This window comes from Lepidochelys olivacea (assembly GCF_965140295.1).
Source record: "Lepidochelys olivacea isolate rLepOli2 genome assembly, chromosome: 1".
NCBI lineage: Eukaryota > Metazoa > Chordata > Testudines > Cheloniidae > Lepidochelys > Lepidochelys olivacea.
In genome coordinates this window covers 355,044,231-355,064,880 of record NC_140411.1, presented here as the reverse complement: position 1 = coordinate 355,064,880, position 20,650 = coordinate 355,044,231, and the positions used below count along the sequence as shown (strand labels likewise).

The 20,650-nt window shown below is 49.4% G+C and overlaps 1 protein-coding gene across 1 annotated transcript in view; it reads left to right on the top strand.

The window, feature by feature from the left end:
* Positions 1-1,825: 1,825 nt before the first annotated feature.
* Positions 1,826-20,650, top strand: part of HCLS1 (hematopoietic cell-specific Lyn substrate 1) — a 58,315-nt gene continuing 39,490 nt past the window's right edge. Inside the window, exons 1-3 of the mRNA XM_084634122.1 lie at positions 1,826-1,931; positions 8,642-8,725; positions 11,827-11,900. Of these exons, the coding sequence (XP_084490248.1) occupies positions 8,642-8,725; positions 11,827-11,900 (158 nt within the window). The 5' untranslated portion in view covers positions 1,826-1,931. The remainder of the gene's footprint in view (positions 1,932-8,641; positions 8,726-11,826; positions 11,901-20,650) is intronic.

Here is a 20,650-nt window from a genome sequence, read left to right as displayed (position 1 = left end):
TATTTATTATTATTTTATTTATTATTAAGGATCAAAGTTCCTGGAGATCATCAAGTGGTTCCTTTCCATCCTCCTTGACCAACCTATTCTACTGTTGCACTCTGACTTGGCAAGAACTTTTTGGAAATGTCCCTTAAGGCACCTAAACTCCCAATTCTCCAACAGCTCATGTAAGCAGAGGTTTGATATCTCAGCTGCTCACTTGACTTAGCAGAGCCAGTTCTAGGGGCTTGAGTTATTAACATTTTGACAGCCCAACAGAAGTATGTGGCACTTTCTGGAGCAAAATCAAATGTGGTCCCTGTCCTGGGGAGTTCACAGGCTATTACTGACTAACTTAAATGTGCCCTATCAACTCCTATTGGCTTAGGCAGAGTACCATCCCAGTGCCTGACAGTTCCTGAGAGAATAGATATGGCTGATTCTGTGTCTCCCTGATGCTTTTAGTACCATGTTTTCTTCCTGGACTTTGTGTGCGCATGTAACCCTTCTGCCCATCAGAGTTGGTAGCAACAAGGGCTGGGTTCAGTATCTAGGGGTTCCATTCCAATAACACAATGCAAAACCGGCTCGAGCCCCCACCCAGTGACCTGGGACAAATATATACCACCGCCACTGGGCGCCTCCAAGAGGCAATACTTCCCCTCTCGCAAGCACGGAGTCTGAGTGTAGCAAAAAGTCTTTTAATAACAGAGATAAACAATGTGGCATTATGTTGGGGAAACACCATGAACAGGATTCATAACACAACCCATGAGCAAAAACCCGCCCCAAGCAAATTGGGGCGTGTCCTTTGCCTTGGGTTCTTGAGTCCAGCAACCCGAAATCACCCAAAGTCCCAAAAGTCCAAAGACCCAGAAGTCTCTGTCCCTGGTCAGTGCAGCCCCAGAGTTCAAAAGTTTATCTGCAGAGTTTTACCTCCCAACCTGGGTGGAGATGGGGCGGGGGGGGGGGGAGAAGAAGTAAGGGGCACCTTACATGATCTGAAGCTGACCGCCCCACAGCTCCATAGGGCTTTGCTCCGCTCCACCAGCCAGTCCACAAACTGCTCCACTCAGCTCTGCGTCCCACAAGCAGCTCCTGCCGTCCCATGAACTGCTCCACCAGCCAGTCCACAAGCTGCTCCTGCCGTCCCGCAAACTGCTCCACAATATATCTTCAGGCTCCCCCACTACTTAACACAACACTCAGTGATTTCAGCTCTTAGTCAGTTTTTGGCTCTTTTGTGATTTCAGCTTGTAGTAAGGGAGCCTTAGCACTGGTGCACCATCAGCCCAAAGTGAATTCAGCTCAGCAGCCTGTAACTAGACTCCTAATGGAATCAACATTAGCTCTGATATTCCACAGTGGAGAGAGGAGGAAGTGCAATTAGCATGTAAGGCCCTCACCAGGGGGTACATACCAGCAAGTATAAATACCTACCCCCAACCTCTCTCAATTCACAGAGTTTTGGAACCCATGACCCTTGCCTAGCGAGTGCTACTTAGTTGATGGCGAGTCCCTCCATCGTAACAAAAGGCCAAGTACAGTTCCAAGCACAGTTCCCATAATCAGGGTAATAACAATTTATTCTTTCTGCCCCAATGACAGAGACACTGGGGATCCCACAGCAGCCAAAGTGACCATTTGGGCAGCTATGGCCTCATTCTAGGTGGGGTGGGTGTGCCTATGCAAATGAGATCAGCCTCTGAAGTTCTTTTCCACAACTTGCCACACCTCACCACCAGATGTCAGGGTGGAGCTCATCCTGACTCTGCTTACACGCAACACTGACTTATTCCACTCAGAAGCTGTGCAGAGGGCTGGACTGCAGGAAGTGCAGTTAGCTGAAGTTAAAACAGGAACCGTCACAGCGCTCTGCAGTCTCATAGCAGCAGCCGGAAACCAGGTAGCTGGGCAGAAAGGAGCAAGCGGGACGCACCTCCTCCAAGGTAAGTACCAGCGTAGAAGTGGCATTTGTCGAAGGAAAGTTACCAAAAAATGTTGAGGCTCCATGGCCTTCAGGGATGGGAGTGGGAAATTCTTCCCTGATCAGGCCAAATTCTACTCTGCACCTCTTGGCAGTTACTTCTCAAATGCAGGCTTTGCTCTCTGGGAGCTGTTGTAATTTTTCAGGGGCCAAACAACGGATGCCCCCATCTAAATCAGGCTAACCAAGTCTCAGAACTTCACGCAAGCAGGTGTTTATACTTGTGGCTGGTCTGGGCTATAGATACATTAGGGATAATTAAAATGGGGACAAGTTAAACTCACTGTGGTGTTGCCCAGTCTCAGTGCAGGGGCCATCCTAATCCTGTGTGGTAGTACAGGCCATGGTTTGTAAAGAGACCCACTCTAGAATGGTGTGTCTGGCCAGGTCAGTATAAAGGTGGTCAAACTGTTATAACTGGTTAAAAAGATGGCCTGCTAAGCCAGTGGCTCTCAACCTTTCTAGACGACTGTACCCCTTTCAGGAGTCTGATTTGTCTTGCATACCCCTGGTTGAGAGCCACTGAGCTAAGCTGAGGCCTTGGCTAGGCTGCAAAAACAGTCATGCCAAGGAGCCCTGGGTTAGCCTAGTCATCAGTGCTTTCGTGTCCAAATGTGAGCAGTCTTGTGCAGGCCACACAGAGACCTTGTCCCTGCATTGTCAGTCTCTGATCTCTCGCTCCTCAGACTCCTGTCTCTGATTGTCCCAAGAGCCTCATGAGACAGCGACAAGCTCAGAGCAATGCGCCAGGATGGACTCTGGTTTATTCATTTGTACGTTCACCCACCCCACCCTATTTTTAATTTAAAGTCTTTGCCGGCCAGATGTTGCCGGTTGGGGGTTAGTGGCCTCTGCCTGACTTTTCAGACACCTGGGTCCACACCTGGAGGTGAGGAAGGGGCGCCAGAAGCCAGGCCCTTCGCAAAGAGGTGGCTCAGAGCAGCTATGTGAGCTCCCAGTCCTCGGACCTCAGCCCTGAGGAGCTGTCAGCTCTGGCTGAGGGGCAGAAAAGACCGTGCAGACTCAGAAAATAATAAATGGGGGGGAGGCATCTGCTTGGGACGATCAGTCTACGTCAGAGAGTGGCACAAGATGTGGATGAGGTGAGTGAGCTGACACCGCCCCTGACAGTCCGACTGGAGCCCCTGGAAACCAGCCTTTCGCTCTCTATTGCTTGGTTTTATATAAATACTGATTCTTTTTTCAAGCAGCAGCAAGAAACGCGGGGAAGGAGTTCTGAGGTGAGACACTAGCTCTTTTAGTGGCTGATCTTAGACATCTGGGACCATGTTGTGGGGAGGTTTAGTGGTCTGAACAGTTTTGTCTCTAAATAAGGAATGTGTCTCCTTTAAATATAAGGGCAGAATTTTTTAAGTTTTACACTGAAATAGCATTCAACTTCCTCTTCCCCACTTCCTGGGCCCAGCACGTCCTCCAAGCTGGGCTTCCTGTCTTCTCAGCACATACAAACCATACAGCCGCAGACCTCCCCATACACAGGTTATAAAGCCTATCTCAGGGCTGGGGTGTGTAGTCCCTGACTGCCATCGCTAGTTGCATCTTTCTTTTTGAAACTCAAAGACAAATAAAACATATTTTGATAGAAACAAAAACAATAGCCACCAACGAATACAGGCAATTGGCAAAAGGCACAAATAGAGAAGCCATGTTAGACAAGCTGAACTCCCTGACAGATGAGACAATTATTCTGCCTGCATTTGCTGCTACTTCTGTCAGTGTGGGAGCACTGTGTATAGCAGGGGTGTCAAACTCATTCTGTGGTGATGGCTAACTTACCCTTTCAGTTAGGGTCCATGGGAAAGTGCAGAATGCGCCTCTTTAGCTAATACAGTGAACTGAGTATGAACTGAAGCTCCACCCCAGGGGTGGCCAACCTGGGGCTCCGGAGCCGCGTGCGGCTCTTCAGAAGTTAATACGCGGCTCCTTGTCTAGGCACCGACTCCGGGGCTCGAGCTACAGGCGCCCACTTTCCAATGTGCCGGGGGTGCTCCCTGCTCAGCCCCTGGCTCTGCCCCAGGCCCTCCCCCCTCCACCCCTTCCTGCCCCCTCCCCTGAGCCTGCCGTGCCCTCGCTCCTCCTCCCACCCTCCACCCCCAGCCTCCTGCATGCCAGGAAACAGCTGATCAGGAGATGCAGGGAAGGACGGGGAGGTGCTGATTGGTGGGGCTGCTGGTGGGCGGGAGGCGCTGGGAGTGGGGAGCCTGGGGGGGAGCTGATGGGGGGCTGATGACGTATTACTGTGGCTCTTTGGCAATGTACACTGGTAAATTCTGACTCCTTCTCAGGCTCAGGTTGGTCACCCCTGCTCTACCATGAGGGTGAGCTGGGGGAGAGACTGGGCATTGTTTCCTGATCCTGTCACATGACAAAAGGGAGTGTCACAGGGGGCAAGACCCACCAGCCAGACATCTGGGAAATAATTCTCTTTAGTAACTCAGAGTGTCCCATCTCTGTCTGGTTGGAGATATTTGCTAATAGCAGTCGTGGCTGGGCCACATGCAACCCCATCATACCATCCCCTCCATAAATTTATCAAAGTTCAGTCTTGAAACAAATTAGATTTTTTGCCCCCACTACTCCCCTTTGAAGGCTGTTCCAAAACTTACTCCTCTGATAGTTAGAAACCTTCATCTAATCTCAGACTTAAACTTATTGACAATTTATATCCATTTGTTCTGGTGCCAACGTTGGCTCTTAACTTAAATTACTCCTCTCCCTTGCTGGTGTTTATCCCTCTGATGTATTTATAGAGAGCAATCATATTTCCTCTCACCCTCTGTTTTGTTAGGCTAAACAACCCAAACTCAAGTTTCCTTTCATAAAGTAGGTTCTCCATTCCTCTAATCATCCTAGTAGCCCTTCTGTGAATCTGTTCCAATTTTATTCATGTTTGTTTATTAATGTTCATCTTTCTTAAACATGGTTGGCCCTGCTTTGAGCAGGGGGTTGGACTAGATGACCTCCTGAGGTCTCTTCCAACCCTAATCTTCTATTATTCTGTGGGAGGCCAGAATTGCACACAGTATTCCAGATGATGTCTCACCACTGTCTTGTAAATGGTAACAATACTCCCCTAGCTTTACTGGAAATATCTCATCCAATGCATCCTAGGATTGAATTAGTCTTTCTCATGACTGCATCACATTGGTGGCACATAGCTATCCTGTGGTTGACCAATACACCCAGGTCTTTCTCCTCCTCTGTCAATTCCAACTGATGAGGCCTGAGCTTACAGCAAAAATTTCTTGTTAGTTCCTCAGTACATGACTTTCAACTATGAAATTTCACCCATTTTTATTATTCCAGATTTCAAGGTTGTTCAGATCTTTTTGTATGATATTGCAGTGGTCATCCATATTGGCAATACCTCCTAATTTTGTGTCATCTGCAAATTTTATTAGCACACATTTTATTAGCGTTTATTAGACACCATCTCTGCCCATCCTGCCTAATAGCCATTGATGGACCCATCCCCCATGAATTTATCTAATTCTTTTTTGAACCCTGTTATAGTCTTGGCCTTCACAATATCCTCTGGCAACGAATTCCACAGGTTGACTGTGCGTTGGGTGAAGAAATACTTCCTTTTGTTTGTTTAAAACCTGCTGCCTATTAATTTCGTTTGGTGACCTCTACTACTTGTGTTATGAGAAGGAGTAAATAACACTTCCTTATTTACTTTCTCCACACCAATCATGATTTTATAGATCTATATCATATCCCCCCGAGTCGTCTTTTCCAAGCTGAACAGTCCCAGTCTTATTCATCTCTCCTCATATAGAAACTGTTCCATACCCCTAATCATTTTTGTTGCCCTTGTCTGAACCTTTTCCAGTTCCAATGTATCTTTTTTGAGATGGGGCAACCACATCTGCACGCAGTATTCAAGATGTGGGCGTACCATGGATTTATATAGCGGCAACGTGATATTTTCTGTCTTATTATTTATACCTTTCTTAATGATTCCCAACATTCCGTTCACTTTTTTGATTGCCGCTATGCACTGAGTGGATATTTTCAGAGAACTATCCACAATGACTCCAAGATCTTTCTTGAGTAGTAACAGCTAATTTATACCCGATCATTTTACATGTATATTTGTGATTATGTTTTCCAATGTGCATTACTTTGCATTTATCAACATTAAATTTCATCTGCCATTTTGTTGCCCAGTCACTCAGTTTTGTGAGGTCTCTATCTATATCAAATTAGATCTTGGGGATGTATAGCAGACCCCAAACACTATTCCAGTTTCTTCCCCAAAGTGATTTTGATCTAAACAAATTCCCTTGTATCCATTCTGCAGAGGTAGCTGGAAGGTGCTTCACTTGCATGATGTGCAACCTGCTGGATCTGATTGCCTTCTATGATGAGATAACTGGCTCTGTGGATATGGGGAAAGTGGTGGACATGATATATCTTTACTTTAGCAAAGCTTTGGATATGGTCTCCCACAGTATTCTTGCCAGCAAGTTAAAAAAGCATAGATTGGATGAATGGACTATAGGGTGGATAGAAAGCTGGCTAGACTGTCGGGCTCGATGTCTAGTTGGCAGCCGGTATCGAGCAGAGTGCCCCAAGGGTTGGTCCTGGGGCAGGTTTTGTTCAACAGCTTTATTAATGATGGGATGGATTGCATCCTCAGCAAGTTCGCAAATGACACTAAGCTGTGGGGAGAGGTAGATATGCTGGAGGGATAAGGTCCAGAGAGACCTAGACAAATTGGAGGATTAGGCCAAAAGAAATCTGATGAGGTTCAACAAGGACAAGTGCAGAGTCCTGCACTTAGGATGGAAGAATCCCATGCACTGCTACAGTCTGGGGAGCGACTGGCTAAGCAGCAGTTCTGCAGAAAAGGACCTAGAGATTACAGTGGATGAGAAGCTGGATATGAGTCAGCAATGTGCCCCTGTTGCCAAGAAGGCTAATGGCATATTGGACTGCATTAGTAGGAGCATTGCTAGCAGATCGAGGGACGTGATCGTTCCCCTCTATTCGGCATTGGTGAGCCCACATCTGGAGTATTGCGTCCAGTTTTGGGCCCCCACTACAGAAAGGAAGTGGACAAATTGGAGACTGTTCAGTGGAGGGCAACGAAAATTATCGGGGCTGGGGAGCATGACTTACGAGGAGAGGCTGAGGGAACTGGGCTTGTTCAGTCTGCAGAAGAGAAGAGTGAGGGGGGATTTAATAGCAGCCTTCAACTACCTGAAGGGGGGGTTCCAAAGAGGATGGAGCTCAGCTGTTCTCAGTGATGGCAGATGACAGAACAAGGAGCAATGGTCTCAAGTTGCAGTGGGGGAGGTCTAGGTTGGATATTAGGAAACACTATTTCACTGAGAGAGTGGTGAAGCACTGGAATGGGTTACCTAGGGAAGTGATGGAATCTCCTTCCTTAGAGATTTTTAAGGCCTGGCTTGACAAAGCCCTGGCTGGGATGATTTAGTTGGTGTTGGCCCTGCTTTGAGCAGGGGGTTGGACTAGATGACCTCCTGAGGTCTTTTCTAACCCTAATCTTCTATGATTCTCTGATGGAAGAGAAGGTCTGAGGTTTGGAGATGCAGCTAGAAACTATGGTTCAGTTTAGAAGGAGATTTGAGCAGATGATGGAGGGAAGGTTGAGAAGAGGGAGAAGGAAAACTCAAGACTTGCAGATAAACGCTCGACAAGAGTGCTGTGAGGGTAGACATCTGGATGAAGAAAGTGTCCCACGGAAGACTGTGACTATGAAAACAAGATAGAGGAACAGACTGGCTAGTGAAGGAGAAACAGAGCTGAGGAACAGGGTCACTGAGTTGGAAAATGAAGTGGAGAGACAGGCAGTAACAGAAGATGGAAGAGCAAGGAAGAAGAGAAGAGCACACACACACACACCCTCCCCCAACTTCTATGCAAACTCTCCTGTTTTCAGCTGTTTGCTGGCTCCTGTGCTGCTGACTGGCCAGCAGGCTGCCTTTGCAGGCTGACTGCTTGAGGAAGCCCCACCACCAATCAACGGCTCTGCTTCTCTTACAACATACTGCCCCCATCAGACTCCGAAACTGAAAACAAACTAGGAAGCAAGCAAACACTCTTTCAAGAATTCACTCACCGGCCCAAAGGAAGAGGCGCTTGAGTCCCTTATTCTCCAACAGATCTCCACTCAGACCCCCCTGTTTTCAGCTCTGTTTGCTGGCTTCCATGCTGCTGTGTTGCCTAGGGAAGTTGTTCCTCCCCAAGTCGAGGTTCAGCTGTGATCAATAGAGGGCTCTTCCAGCCAGCGGACAAAGGTGTAACACGATCCAATGGCTGGTAGCTGAAATTAGACAAATTCAGACTGGGAATAAGGCAATAATTTGTAACAGTGAGAGTGATCAACCATCGGAACAACTTACCAGGCTCATGGCGGAGTCTCTACCACTGGAAATTTCTAAATCAAAATTGGATGTTTTTCTAAAAGATCTGCTGTAGGATGTTGGGGAAACTCAATGGCCTGCATCGTATTAAATGAGTATAAATAAATGGTCAGGCTAAATGATCACAGTGGTCCCTTCTGGCCTTACAATTTATGAACCTATGAGTCTGGTCATTGTGCACTTTACATTGTGGACGGGAGGAGACTATAGGCTCGTCCCAACCCTGCCTCTAACACTGTGCTCTCACCCTGTGCAGATGTGGAAGGCAGCTGTAGGGCACAATGTGGCCGTGAAGGAAGAGTCCCAAGGAGATGACTGGGACACGGACCCTGATTTTGTGGTGAGTTTCACTCATGTTGCTGGACTGTGTCAATCATGGGTACGCAGAGCTAAGAGCTGGGACTTGAGCCCTGAATAGGTCCTAGGAGAGAGATGGGGCTGGAGAGTTCATTCTGCTCCTTGGGGATGTTTGTTGCTGGATCTACCAGCCTGGTCTAGTGGCTGGGGCACCTGGCTGAGAACTGGGTGACCTTGGGTGCTCTTCCCAGTTCTGCCATGACTTGCTGTGCATGCTTGGGCGAGTCACTTCTTCTCAGTGCCTCTGATTCCCTTCCCAGCATTTTTGTTTCATGTCTCTTTAGACTGTAAGCTTTTGGGTGCAGACTGTAAGCAGATCAGGGCCCCACAACAGGGCCCCAATCTCCACTAGCAGCTTTAGGAGCTACCCTCATACATGTAGTAACAATTGGCAGTCTCTGCTCAGCAGAGGTGTAAGACTGACATAGCAGGGGTCTGCAGTAGAACTGTTCTGGGGGCAGGACTGGAATAGTAGAGTGCTGTGGGTTGGGGTTGAGGGTCATCAGCAGAGCTGTGTGGGAGACCAGAGTTTGACTAGGAGATGCTGTGGATGGTCAGGCTTGTAGAGCATTTAAGGTACTTGTAGGCAGTAGGGTGGTGCAGTGCTGTGGGTTGATACGTTTTCCAGCCACAAAGAGCAGCCATATTCTTAGTCTGGGTGACTTTATTTTTGATTAAGGGAAACAACAAAAAACTCAAGTCAAGTAACTTGAGAGAGCGGTGTGTCTCCTCTATAATATTCTGTGTCCCAAAATCGCAACTGCCCCTGCAGAGAGTGGGTTACTAGACATGCAGAGGTGCATTCTCTCTCTCTCTTATTCACTCCATCAATGAGTTGTTTGAGTCTTTACAAAAAACAAAATCAGAGTGATCCATCTCACCTAGGACACTGGCATGCAGGAATCTCATAGCTTTAATTTCTTTGTATTTGTACATTAGCATGTGTATGTCACTGGTGCAAACCACACTGCAGGAGTAAAAATGACAAGCTGCTGATTTTTCACTCGTGGCTGCAAGTAAAGAGCAGTGTGGGAGGGTGTTCCACTTTGCAAACTGCAGATACCAGTCCTCTCCTCCTCCCACTGTGGCACAAGAAGAGACATTGCCTCACCCTTAGCTTTCTGCTGCAGTTGCTCACAATACATCCAGATGTAAGTAGGCTGCATGTGGGTTGGTATCACAAATAACCGTGAGGGTGCAGTCAGGTAACATTGCAGAGCATCCTGTGACCCTGTTGGTTGCTCACCCTGTGGCACAGTGACTCTGATGGTGCAGTACCCCATTGCTGGTGCCTCTGCAAAGTTCTGGTTCAGTGGACGAAACCTGCCTGGCATCTCTGCCAAGGATCCCACCAACTTCATGGGCAGATGTCCTAGTACAGATTACTGCCCAAACAACCTCTCTGGTGACAGATCCCTGGAGCTGGAGGCCATATGTGCTGCAGGTCTGGGGCTAGGGCAGTGTCAGAGCTAGAGCTGGTCAGGAACCAGAATTTTCAGCTCATTGGAATATCGATGTTAAAAGAAAATGGTTGCAAATAGAATGGAAAGCCAAAATTTTGAAATTTCCTGAGAAATGAAATTTTAGGGAAAAAAGAATTTGGGTTGGTGGGGTGGGGGTCAATCAAAATATTTTGTTTCTGTTTAGACTTTATTATATTTTTATTTTATAGTAAAACAAAACAATCACGTTATTATATTTAATATTTATATTGTATTTTATAATTTATAATATAAAATTCCTTAACAGAAAATTGAAATATTCCATTCCGATAAGGTCCAAACGGAACATTTTGACTTTATTGAAACATTTTGTTTTGATTCTTATGCAAAATGAAATTTAATCAGAATTGACACATTCCAGCAGAATGTGTCAATTCAACTAATCAGCATTTTCTCATGGGAAAAAGTTCAGCAGGAAACTTTTGATCACATGTAGTCCATGCGCTCATCTGCCTGGGGAAGCCACGTGTCTCCTCAGGGGGGAATTTCTAAGGGGGAGGTCTCTGAATGCAGACAGGCCTGCAGTCATACTGAAATAGTCTGAAAAGCACAAGGTGCCACCAAGCTGAAAGAAATTTTTTTGGAGACACAGCTGCTTCCTTTAGATGGAGCCTGCCCAGCTGTGGGGTAATACCTTGCTGGGGATCTCAGTCCATTGATGTGTATGGGTGTGGTAAGGTGACCCCCTGTGCCAGGATCGCAGCTTGTTAAAAGGTGCACGTGCAGTAATGGTGACCCTGTGCCATGGGTGAGTCTTGCTCCATCCATGGGTGCGTGCACAGTAATGGTGACCCTGTGCCACGGGTGGGTCTTGCTCCATCCATGGGTGCGTGCACAGTAATGATGACCCTGTGCCACGGGTGGGTCTTGCTCCATCCATGGGTGCGTGCACAGTAATGGTGACCCTGTGCCACGGGTGGGTCTTGCTCCATCCATGGGTGCGTGCACAGTAATGGTGACCCTGTGCCACGGGTGGGTCTTGCTCCATCCATGGGTGCGTGCACAGTAATGGTGATCCTGTGTCATGCGTGGGTCTTGCTCCATCCATGGGTGCGTGCACAGTAATGATGACCCTGTGCCACGGGTGAGTCTTGCTCCATCCATGGGTGCGTGCACAGTAATGGTGACCCTGTGCCACGGGTGAGTCTTGCTCCATCCATGGGTGCGTGCACAGTAATGGTGACCCTGTGCCACGGGTGGGTCTTGCTCCATCCATGGGTGCGTGCACAGTAATGGTGATCCTGTGCCAGGGAGTGTCTGCCTGTTGATGGAAGAGTGCATGGTAATGATGACTCCTGTGCCTGAGGGGTCTTGGCCCATTGATGTGGGTGAGAGGTAATGGGGATCTCTGTGCTGGAGTTTTTGGCCAGTTCTAGGGGCAGGCGAGCAGGGCAGTCGCCCAGGGCACCAGCTTCTAGGGGCCACCGAAGTGCTGTGCCCTCCGCTGTTTTCAGCCCTGTCCAGTAAAACACCTGGGCCTAGTCCAGTCTGCAGGCAGCAGAGGAGCGGTTCCCTGCACCCAGCGCTGTCGTCCCCAGCAGCCCTGTGGGCTCCTCTCATGGGGCTTGGGTTTGTTTTGCAGAACGACATCTCAGAGAGGGACCAGAGATGGGGAGCCAAAACCATTGAGGGCTCCGGACGGGCTGAGCACATCAAGTAAGTCTCCCTCTTTTAGCTGTTATCCAGGCTGTCTGCTAGCACCTAGGAGCTGCCAGATCAGCTCAGTCCAGGGAGCCATTTGGTCCAGTCTCCAGAGCCAGGTGTGTCAGATGGGAGATTCCCAGGGCTGGGGAGGGGAGTCACAACCACATGCCTGTGAACAAACACCAACCTTCAAACCCTCCCAGGTGGTCCATAGCTAATTCTAGGTTCTTATTTTGGAGTGGCACTCATCCTTCCACTAGTCAGGCAGCGTAAGGGGAGGGGGAGAAAGGAAGGGGCAAGGGGGAGGAGCTCTCTACCCAGTCCCACAGCCACCACCACATAAACACACCTGTCCCCATGCAGCTGGCATGGCTTGGCCACCCTCAGCACTGCTGTATCTGTTGGTTGGGGGTGGGGGGCATATTTGGCCTTTGAGAATGTTTGGTTTAGTCCGGCCTCATTGCTCTTCCCCTCCCCCACATCCCTGCCTTAGGGTCAGACTTGGGTGTCTCCTCCCTGTTCTGCTCCTCTCTTGCTGCGGGGCCAGTTTTGGGTGCCTCCTTCCTTGGCCCCCTGACCTCCTCACTCTGCTCTTCCCCTGCCCTGGGGCCAGGGTTAGGGTTGGGTGCCTCTGGGGGGATTCCCCCCATGTGACCCAGCCCATTAGTAGGGGCCCAGTGATGCTTTCTGACCCTGCCTCTTGGACTGGATTCATCGTCCCCCTCCCCCACCAGTTTGGTGACTTGGCCTCAAAGGGGCAAGGTATGTTCTGGTGGACTGTCTCTGGTCTATCCTCAGACTCTGCTCAGATCTTGTATACTGGCCATTTGGGATGTAGGATCCAACAGATGCTGTACGGTTTGGGGCCCCAAGCTGTGTCCCATTTGAACCACTGCATGAGTAGGACCTGACGACGCATATCCCAGCTCCAGTGGCCCTGGCCCAGCCCCAGCACATCTGGCATAACTCTGTTTCCGTCTGTCTCTCTCAGAGACCAGGACATGGGCGGTCATGCCTAGTGGTTAGAGCAGGAGTTGGGGGCCAGGAATCAGTGCCAAGGGCCAGAGCTGGAGTCAGAGGCCAGAGCCAAGGGCAGGGCCAAAGTCCGAGGTCAGGAATCGGAGCCGGGTTATCTGGAGCAAGGCAAGGTGGGGCCAAGGCAGGAATAGGACTGGAACAAGGCTGGAAACAAGCAGGTGCAGGAGCTAACACAGCCATGGGCAAATGCTTTGAGCAGTCACTGAACTACTGCTGGGCTTAAGAGCAGGTCTGCTGACTCTCCCCACCGGTCAGGCAGCCGGCTACATGCCAGCTGCACATGTCAGGTTGCCCAGAGACTGACTCTGCTGCAGACCCTGATTCCTGAGGGCACCCATCCCTGCCCCCAAGGGTGCCTGCAAGGGCCTCAGGCCCCGGTTTCTCCGAGTACTTCTGGTAGAACTCACAGTAGGGTTGGGGCGTGGATGTTCTCTACCAGGTCCCAAGACCACTTGTCCGCACTGTAGCCCTCCCAGTCCACCAGGTTTTGAAGCTTTTCCCTAACTCACTGAAAGGTCAGGATTTGATGAACCAAGCATGCCGCCCGCTGCAGACCGCTATGGGTGGTGGTGGCGGGTTTGAGGGGTTTGGGTGTAGGCTCCCACTGTAGAGTGGTAGTCTAGTTTGGTGGATGGGTGGCTGAATTTTAAGGTTCTGGGTAGAGCGCCACACCTTGTTCCCCCATGGACAGATTAGGGGCAGCCTGAGGATCTTGGTCCATGTGCAGTTTGTAGGCTGCTTTGAAGGACTGCAAGGATTCCTTGAGCTCCTGGTGCACTAGATGGGAGGCTAAACACACAGTGGCTGGTACTGGGGAACTTACAGGTAAGTCTGGGCAGAAGTGGGGGTGAGAGACATAGTTCCCAAAGAACTATGGGCTCTGCTGGATCGAGGCGTGGATTGCATTATGATAGGAGGATTTGGTGTAGCACAGGAGGCAGAGGCAGTCATACTGGTCGTAACTCAGAAAACAGTGAAGAGACTGCTCCAAGATTTGACTGACTCTCTGCTTGCCCATTACACTGTGGGTGACAGGCGGATGAGGTAAGGGAGTCGATGCTAAGGAGTCTGCAGGAATTCCTGCCAGAAACAGGAGATGAACTCAGGTCCTCAGTCTGACACAATGCCTGTGGTAAACCATGGTAATGAAAGACATTTTCCAGGAAGCTGTCTCCCATGTGGTAGAACAGTAAGCACAGGATGAAGCGTGCCATCTCTGTGAGGAGACTGACAGCACCCAAGATTACTGAGTGTCATGGGAGCATGGCAGCTCTACAATGCGGTCCATTGATATAGCAGACCAAGGCTGTGGGGGCATGGGCAGAGGCTGGAGGAGACCTAGAGGTTTTGATCGTGGGTTCTTAGTACAGGTGCAGAAGTCACCTACATAATCTTTGATGTAGGCCTGGCCACCAGAAGCTCCTTGAGACCAGATTCCAGGTCTTGAATTGACCAGAATGGCCTATAAGCAGTGGATCATGGCATAGCTTCAATACGTGAAGCCTAGGTTTTCCCTCTGGAACATAAATATAACTCTTGCAATAAAGGATGTCATTTTCTAAATGGAACTCGGAGTTGGGTTGGGTAGTCGCCTCGTTCAGGGTCTGGTGGATCTGGTTTGCAAACAGGTAATTGAGAAGGAGGGAGCAGATGGAAGACATCAGAGTGCTGTCAATGATCTCATTGGCAAAGTTGGACACCTTGAACACAGTGACAACAGGCTCTTTGCCAATGCGAGATATTCATCTTTGAGGCATACGAAAAGCAGACTTTGACTCCCTCAGGGAACTGATGGGCAGGATCCCCTAGGAGAATAACATGAGGGGGAAAGGGGTCCAGGAGAGCTGGCTGTATTTTAAAGAATCCTTATTGAGGTTACAGGGACAAACCATCCTGATGTGTAGAAAGAATAGTAAATATGGCAGGCGACCAGCTTGGCTTAACAGTGAAATCCTTGCTGATCTTGAACACAAAAAAGAAACTTACAAGAAGCGGAAGATTGGACAAATGACCAGGGAAGAGTATAAAAATATTGCTCAGGCATGCAGGAGTGAAATCAGGAAGGCCAAATCACACCTGGAGTTGCAGCTAGCAAGAGATGTTAAAAGTAACAAGAAGGGTTTCTTCAGGTATGTTAGCAACAAGAAGAAAGTCAAGGAAAGTGTGGGCCCCTTACTGAATGAGGGAGGCAACCTAGTGACAGAGGATGTGGAAAAAGCTAATGTACTCAATGATTTTTTTGCCTCTGTCTTCACGAACAAGGTCAGCTCCCAGCCTGCTGCACTGGGCAGCACAGCATGGGGAGGAGGTGACCAGCCCTCTGTGGAGAAAGAAGTGGATCGAGACTATGTAGAAAAGCTGGACGAGCACAGGTCCATGGGGCCAGATGCGTTGCATCCGAGAGTGCTAAAGGAGTTGGCAGATGTGATTGCAGAGCCATTGGCCATTATCTTTGAAAACTCATGGGGATCGGGGGAAGTCCCGGACGACTGGAAAAAGGTTAATGTAGTGCCCATCTTTAAAAAAGGGAAGGAGGAGGATCCGGGGAGCTACAGGCCAGTCAGCCTCACCTCAGTCCCTGGAAAAATCATGGAGCAGGTCCTCAAGGAATCAATTCTGAAGCACTTAGAGGAGAGGAAAGTGATCAGGAACAGTCGGCATGGATTCACCAAGGGCAAGTCATGCCTAACTAATCTATTTGCCTTCTATGATGAGATAACTGGCTCTGTGGATGAGGGGAAAGCGGTGGACGTGTTGTTCCTTGACTTTAGTAAAGCTTTTGACATGGTCTCCCACAGTATTCTTGCCAGCAAGTTAAAGAAGTATGGGCTGGATGAATGGACTATAAGGTGGATAGAACGTTGGCTAGATAGTCGGGCTCAACGGGTAGTGATCAATGGCTCCATGTCTAGTTGGCAGCCGGTATCAAGTGGAGTGCTCCAAGGGTCGGTCCTAGGGCCGGTTTTGTTCAATATCTTCATTAATGATCTGGAGAATGGCGTGGATGCACCCTCAGCAAGTTTGCAGATGACACTAAACTGGGAGGAGTGGTAGATACGTTGGAGGGTAGGGATAGGATACAGAGGGACCTAGACAAATTAGAGGATTGAGCCAAAAGAAATCTGATGAGGTTCAACAAGGACAAGTGCAGAGTCCTGCACTTAGGACGGAAGGATCCCATGCACCGCTACAGACTAGGGACCGAATGGCTAGGCAGCAGTTCTGCAGAAAAGGATCTAGGGGTTACAGTGGACAAGAAGCTGGATATGAGTCAACAGTGTGCCCTTGTTGCCAAGAAGGCCAATGGCATTTTGGGATGTATAAGTAGGGGCATTGCCAGCAGATCGAGTGACGTGATCGTCCCCCTCTATTCCACATTGGTGAGGCCTCATCTGGAGTACTGTGTCTAGTTTTGGGCCCCACACTACAAGAAGGATGTGGAAAAATTGGAAAGAGTCCAGCGGAGGGCAACAAAAATGATTAGGGGACTGGAACACATGACTTATGAGGAGAGGCTGAGGGAACTGGGGATGTTTAGTCTGCGGAAGAGAAGAATGAGGGGGGATTTGATAGCTGCTTTCAACTACCTGAAAGGGGGTTCCAAAGAGGATGGATCTAGACTGTTCTCAGTGGTAGCAGATGACAGAACAAGGAGTAATGGTCTCAAGTTGCAGTGGGGGAGGTTTAGGTTGGATATTAGGAAAAACTTTTTCACTAGGAGGGTGGTGAAACATTGGAATGTGTTGCCTAGGGAGGTGGTGGAATCTCCTTCCTTAGAAGTTTTTAAGGTCAGGCTTGACAAAGCCCTGGCTGGGATGATTTAATTGGGGATCGGTCCTGCTTTGAGCAGGGGGTTGGACTAGATGACCTCCTGAGGTCCCTTCCAACCCTGATATTCTATGATTCTATGATTCAGTTGCCAACACGTAACTCACATATTCATGTCAAGCACATAGCATTTATGCTAGGCCCAAATGGTCAATAGCATATTACAACATATACATCCCAGTACTGGATGGCCTTGTTCCACTCAGCATCACCTGTCAAGTGTTGGAACTCCCCTGCATATTTAGCAACTGGCCGGCATCCCTGCTATAACACCAGACACGCGGCTTTGGCAGTATGCTTGCAACTCGGGTAATCAAAGATCATCGCCATAGCTCAAATGAATCGCTCAAATTGGCCCAGGAGTGGGTTTGATTTTTCCAGGAGTAGAGAGGCCCAAGTCAGGGCCTCCCCAGGAAGCAGGCTCAGAATCAATCCCACCAAGATGTGGTTAGTGGGATACGACTTTGAGTGTAGCAGAAAGAGGAGCCAACACTGATTTAGGGACACATGAAATTAGTCACAATTGCCATTGGACTTGTCAGGCAGGGGGAGCTTGGGCTCATGGGAGCAGGGGTCAGAGCTGAAGGCGATGTGGCTTGAGTTTATAGGGCTGCATTCTGCAGAGTGGCAAGTTGGGCCTGCAAGGCCTGTGGGGTCCCACTATCTTCATCAGAGAGATATAGGCCTTTTTAGGATCCATGCTTGCCGTATAGGCTCTAGTTCCCTGACGGTTTGTGGTTTTAGGGCTGCCCAACCTGTCAGAGACCAGAATGTGAATAGCCATGCCTAGTGGTTGGAGCAGAAGTCAGCAGCCAGATGCCAGAGCCAAGGGTCAGAGCTGAAGACAGAAGTCAGGAACTGGAGCAGAGGGTCAGAGCAGAGATACCTGTAGCAAAGCAAGACAGGAGCAGGGCTGGAAACAGGCAGGTGCAGGAGCTAATGCAATCGTGGCTGAATGCATTGAGCAGCTGCCAAACTACGCCACTGCTGGGTGGAATAGCTAGTCTGCTGTCTCTTCCTACCCATCAGGAGGTGTAGCCAAACAGGCAGCCTACTACAGGCAGCTGCATTCATTAGGTTGCTCAGAGACTGGCTCCGCTGCAGGCCCTGATTCTGGACAGTCTCAGGTTTGGCCCATGTTAGTGACTACGATCCAGCCCCATGCTCATGGACCCATTCGGGGCCCCAGACCCTGGTTCATGTCTATTAGCAGCTGGCCATGCCTGCTGAATGTCAGGAAGTAAGGGTTATGCTTTGTGGAGGTGTTTGCAATGTTATAAACATAGGTCAGCTCTGGCAGCTAGGAAGGTCAGTCTCTTCGCTGTGTCTCTGACTGGGTCCTTGGCCCTACTAGTGGTATCCAGTTGGCTCACTCACAGAGGCCACTGCCTTGTGGGTAGTCGGTTGTCGTCCTTATGCCAGATTAGGTCAGCCCAGAGGTCAATTTCCCCCTGTCTCCAGCGGCAAGTGGAACCCCAGTTATCTGAGCTGGAATCCCAGAGTGTATAAGGCAACACTGCTGAGCCCACTGCTTTGCAGGCTCCGCTGGAGGCATGGGCTGCACTTGTTGGCAGTGGCTGCAGCGTCACTGTCACAACGATATAATTGATTGGCAGGTCACAGTGACAAAGTGAGTCGCTTGTGTGCATGCAAGCACAGTCAGCTGGCCTGTGGGGATGAGGCTGTGGCAAGTCTGAACTGGGATGCTAGCTAGTAGCCAGGGTTGAGGTCACTGGTACACAAGCCCTAGACAGGAAAAACAGATTCTTTGTGTTATAATGTCAGGGTTACTGCACCTTTGAGACCTGCTGTAGTCTGCTCTAGGAATGACCGTCAGATCTCAGGCCTCAAGCTATCTCCTCTCTGGTCAGACACCTGCATCCCTCTCCTTTCTGTCTGGGGCTTTAGGCTACAGCCCCCTGCTCTTTACTGCCATTGTCCTGTGGTCTGACAAACATCCAGCCCCTGCTCTCTGGTTTCTGTCCAAGGACAATGACAGTGTTTTTGCAAATGAGCAGACAGCTCTTCCTAAGCAAACACATTTATTAAAGGACAAAAGCATACAGAAAAAAACAATACAGGCATCTACACACACGCTAAACATACCAGAACTCTCCCAGCCACCCTTTTGGGCCCTGGCAGGCCAAAGTCCTTCCAACACATTAGCAAGGGTTTGGGACCCTCTTGGACAAAAGGTCCTGTCCATTTTCTAGCCCAGAAAGAAGGCACTGAGTCTGGTTAAGCTCAGCCTCTACATCCCAGAAATCTTTTCCTCCCAGCGTCATGGAAACTGGTAAAACCCATACATCCTCCTTGCCCCAGGTGGCCAAGCTTCCAGAGTAGGGTATCGGCATGCCCAGCCTTGGGATTCTGTATTTATCACCCCCTAGCAATTTCAGATTCCACAGGAACACCCAGCTCCCATGAGCCAGGAACACATAAAAATACATCACCTATATTGGTTCAAAGGGCTATGAATAGTCTATGGCTCAAACCATCTGGCCCACCTCAGTAGAAAGTCTTTTTTGAAGTTTTCATGCTTTCAATGTAAGATATGCTCTGGTCCCCATGTCAATCAATATCTGTCACACTTTGTAAGCAGCATTGTAGAAAGAAGTGATGGATGGACAGACAGACATCAACTCTGGCAGCTTTGGGTGCCAATTCGAAGAGAGCCTGTTGGGGGGCTCTAAGCGAGCAAGAGGTGCAGGGGAGAGAAGGTCACACAGAGTGGTGGTATTTCACTAGAGCTCGGTGTAAGGGAATGGTGATAGATCCTCCCTGGCACCAGACCTCCTCTAGTTGTTTCATTACCTCTGAGACGGGCTAGTGATGTAGCTGGGAAGGGTCCTCCAACCTATGGGACTGGGCATGACAAGCAGGACCTCCTCAGCCATTATGAGACCAAGAGAGCCCAGGAGATCAGCACCATTACTTGTGAGTGACATCTCCCTGTGTGGATGGAGTTTGTGCCATCACTCCCACTCCTAGGAGGTAGCCCAGCTGCAGTGCTCTGTCTGGGAGGGGGAAGGGGAAACCACCAGGACACCTGGGCCTTATGAATAAAAGCAGCTTTAGGACTTCAGATTTGCAGAGTTCCTGGGGACAAGGCAGGTGTGACTCTGCAGTCCCTGGAACTGCAGCTGCTCCCATCGTTGGCCTTTGGCATCTACCCAGAGTGAACAGAGATGTGGCAGGTTAAATGGCTGAAAAATAGAACAGGGGCTTCTGCATTTATGTCCTGATCCCACAAGCCAGAGGTCAGTCCCCTGCCCCACACGCAGTCTCCCAAGGGCTCCTTGTACAGGGCTATGGGAGACCAGGGGAAGGTCACATATGCCTCAGCACCCGCTGCCAACGAGCCAGTTAGGTCCCCACAGACCTCGCATTTCATCCACTCTCAGCCCTCTTCCATCTCCACCCACTTGAGAGTCTGAGCCAGATGGAATGTGCCCCTAAGGGCAGGGGTGGGAGCCCTTGAAACCTAGAGCAGGGGGAACCCTTTAGGGGTGGAGGAGGTGTCATAGAATAGAATATCAGGGTTGGAAGGGACCTCAGAAGGTCATCTAGTCCAACCCCCTGCTCAAAGCAGGACCAATCCCCAACTAAATCATCCCAGCCAGGGCTTTCAAGCCTGACCTTAAAAATATCTAAGGAAGGAGATTCCACCACCTCCCTAGGTAATGCATTCCAGTGTTTCACCACCCTCCTAGTGAAATTTTTTTTCCTAATATCCAACCTAGACCTCCCCCCCTGCAACTTGAGACCATTACTCCTTGTTCTGTTGTCCGCTACCACTGAGAACAGTCTAGATCCATCCTCTTCGGAACTCCCTTTCAGGTAGTTGAAAGCAGCTATCAAATCCCCACTCATTCTTCTCTTCCATAGACTAAACA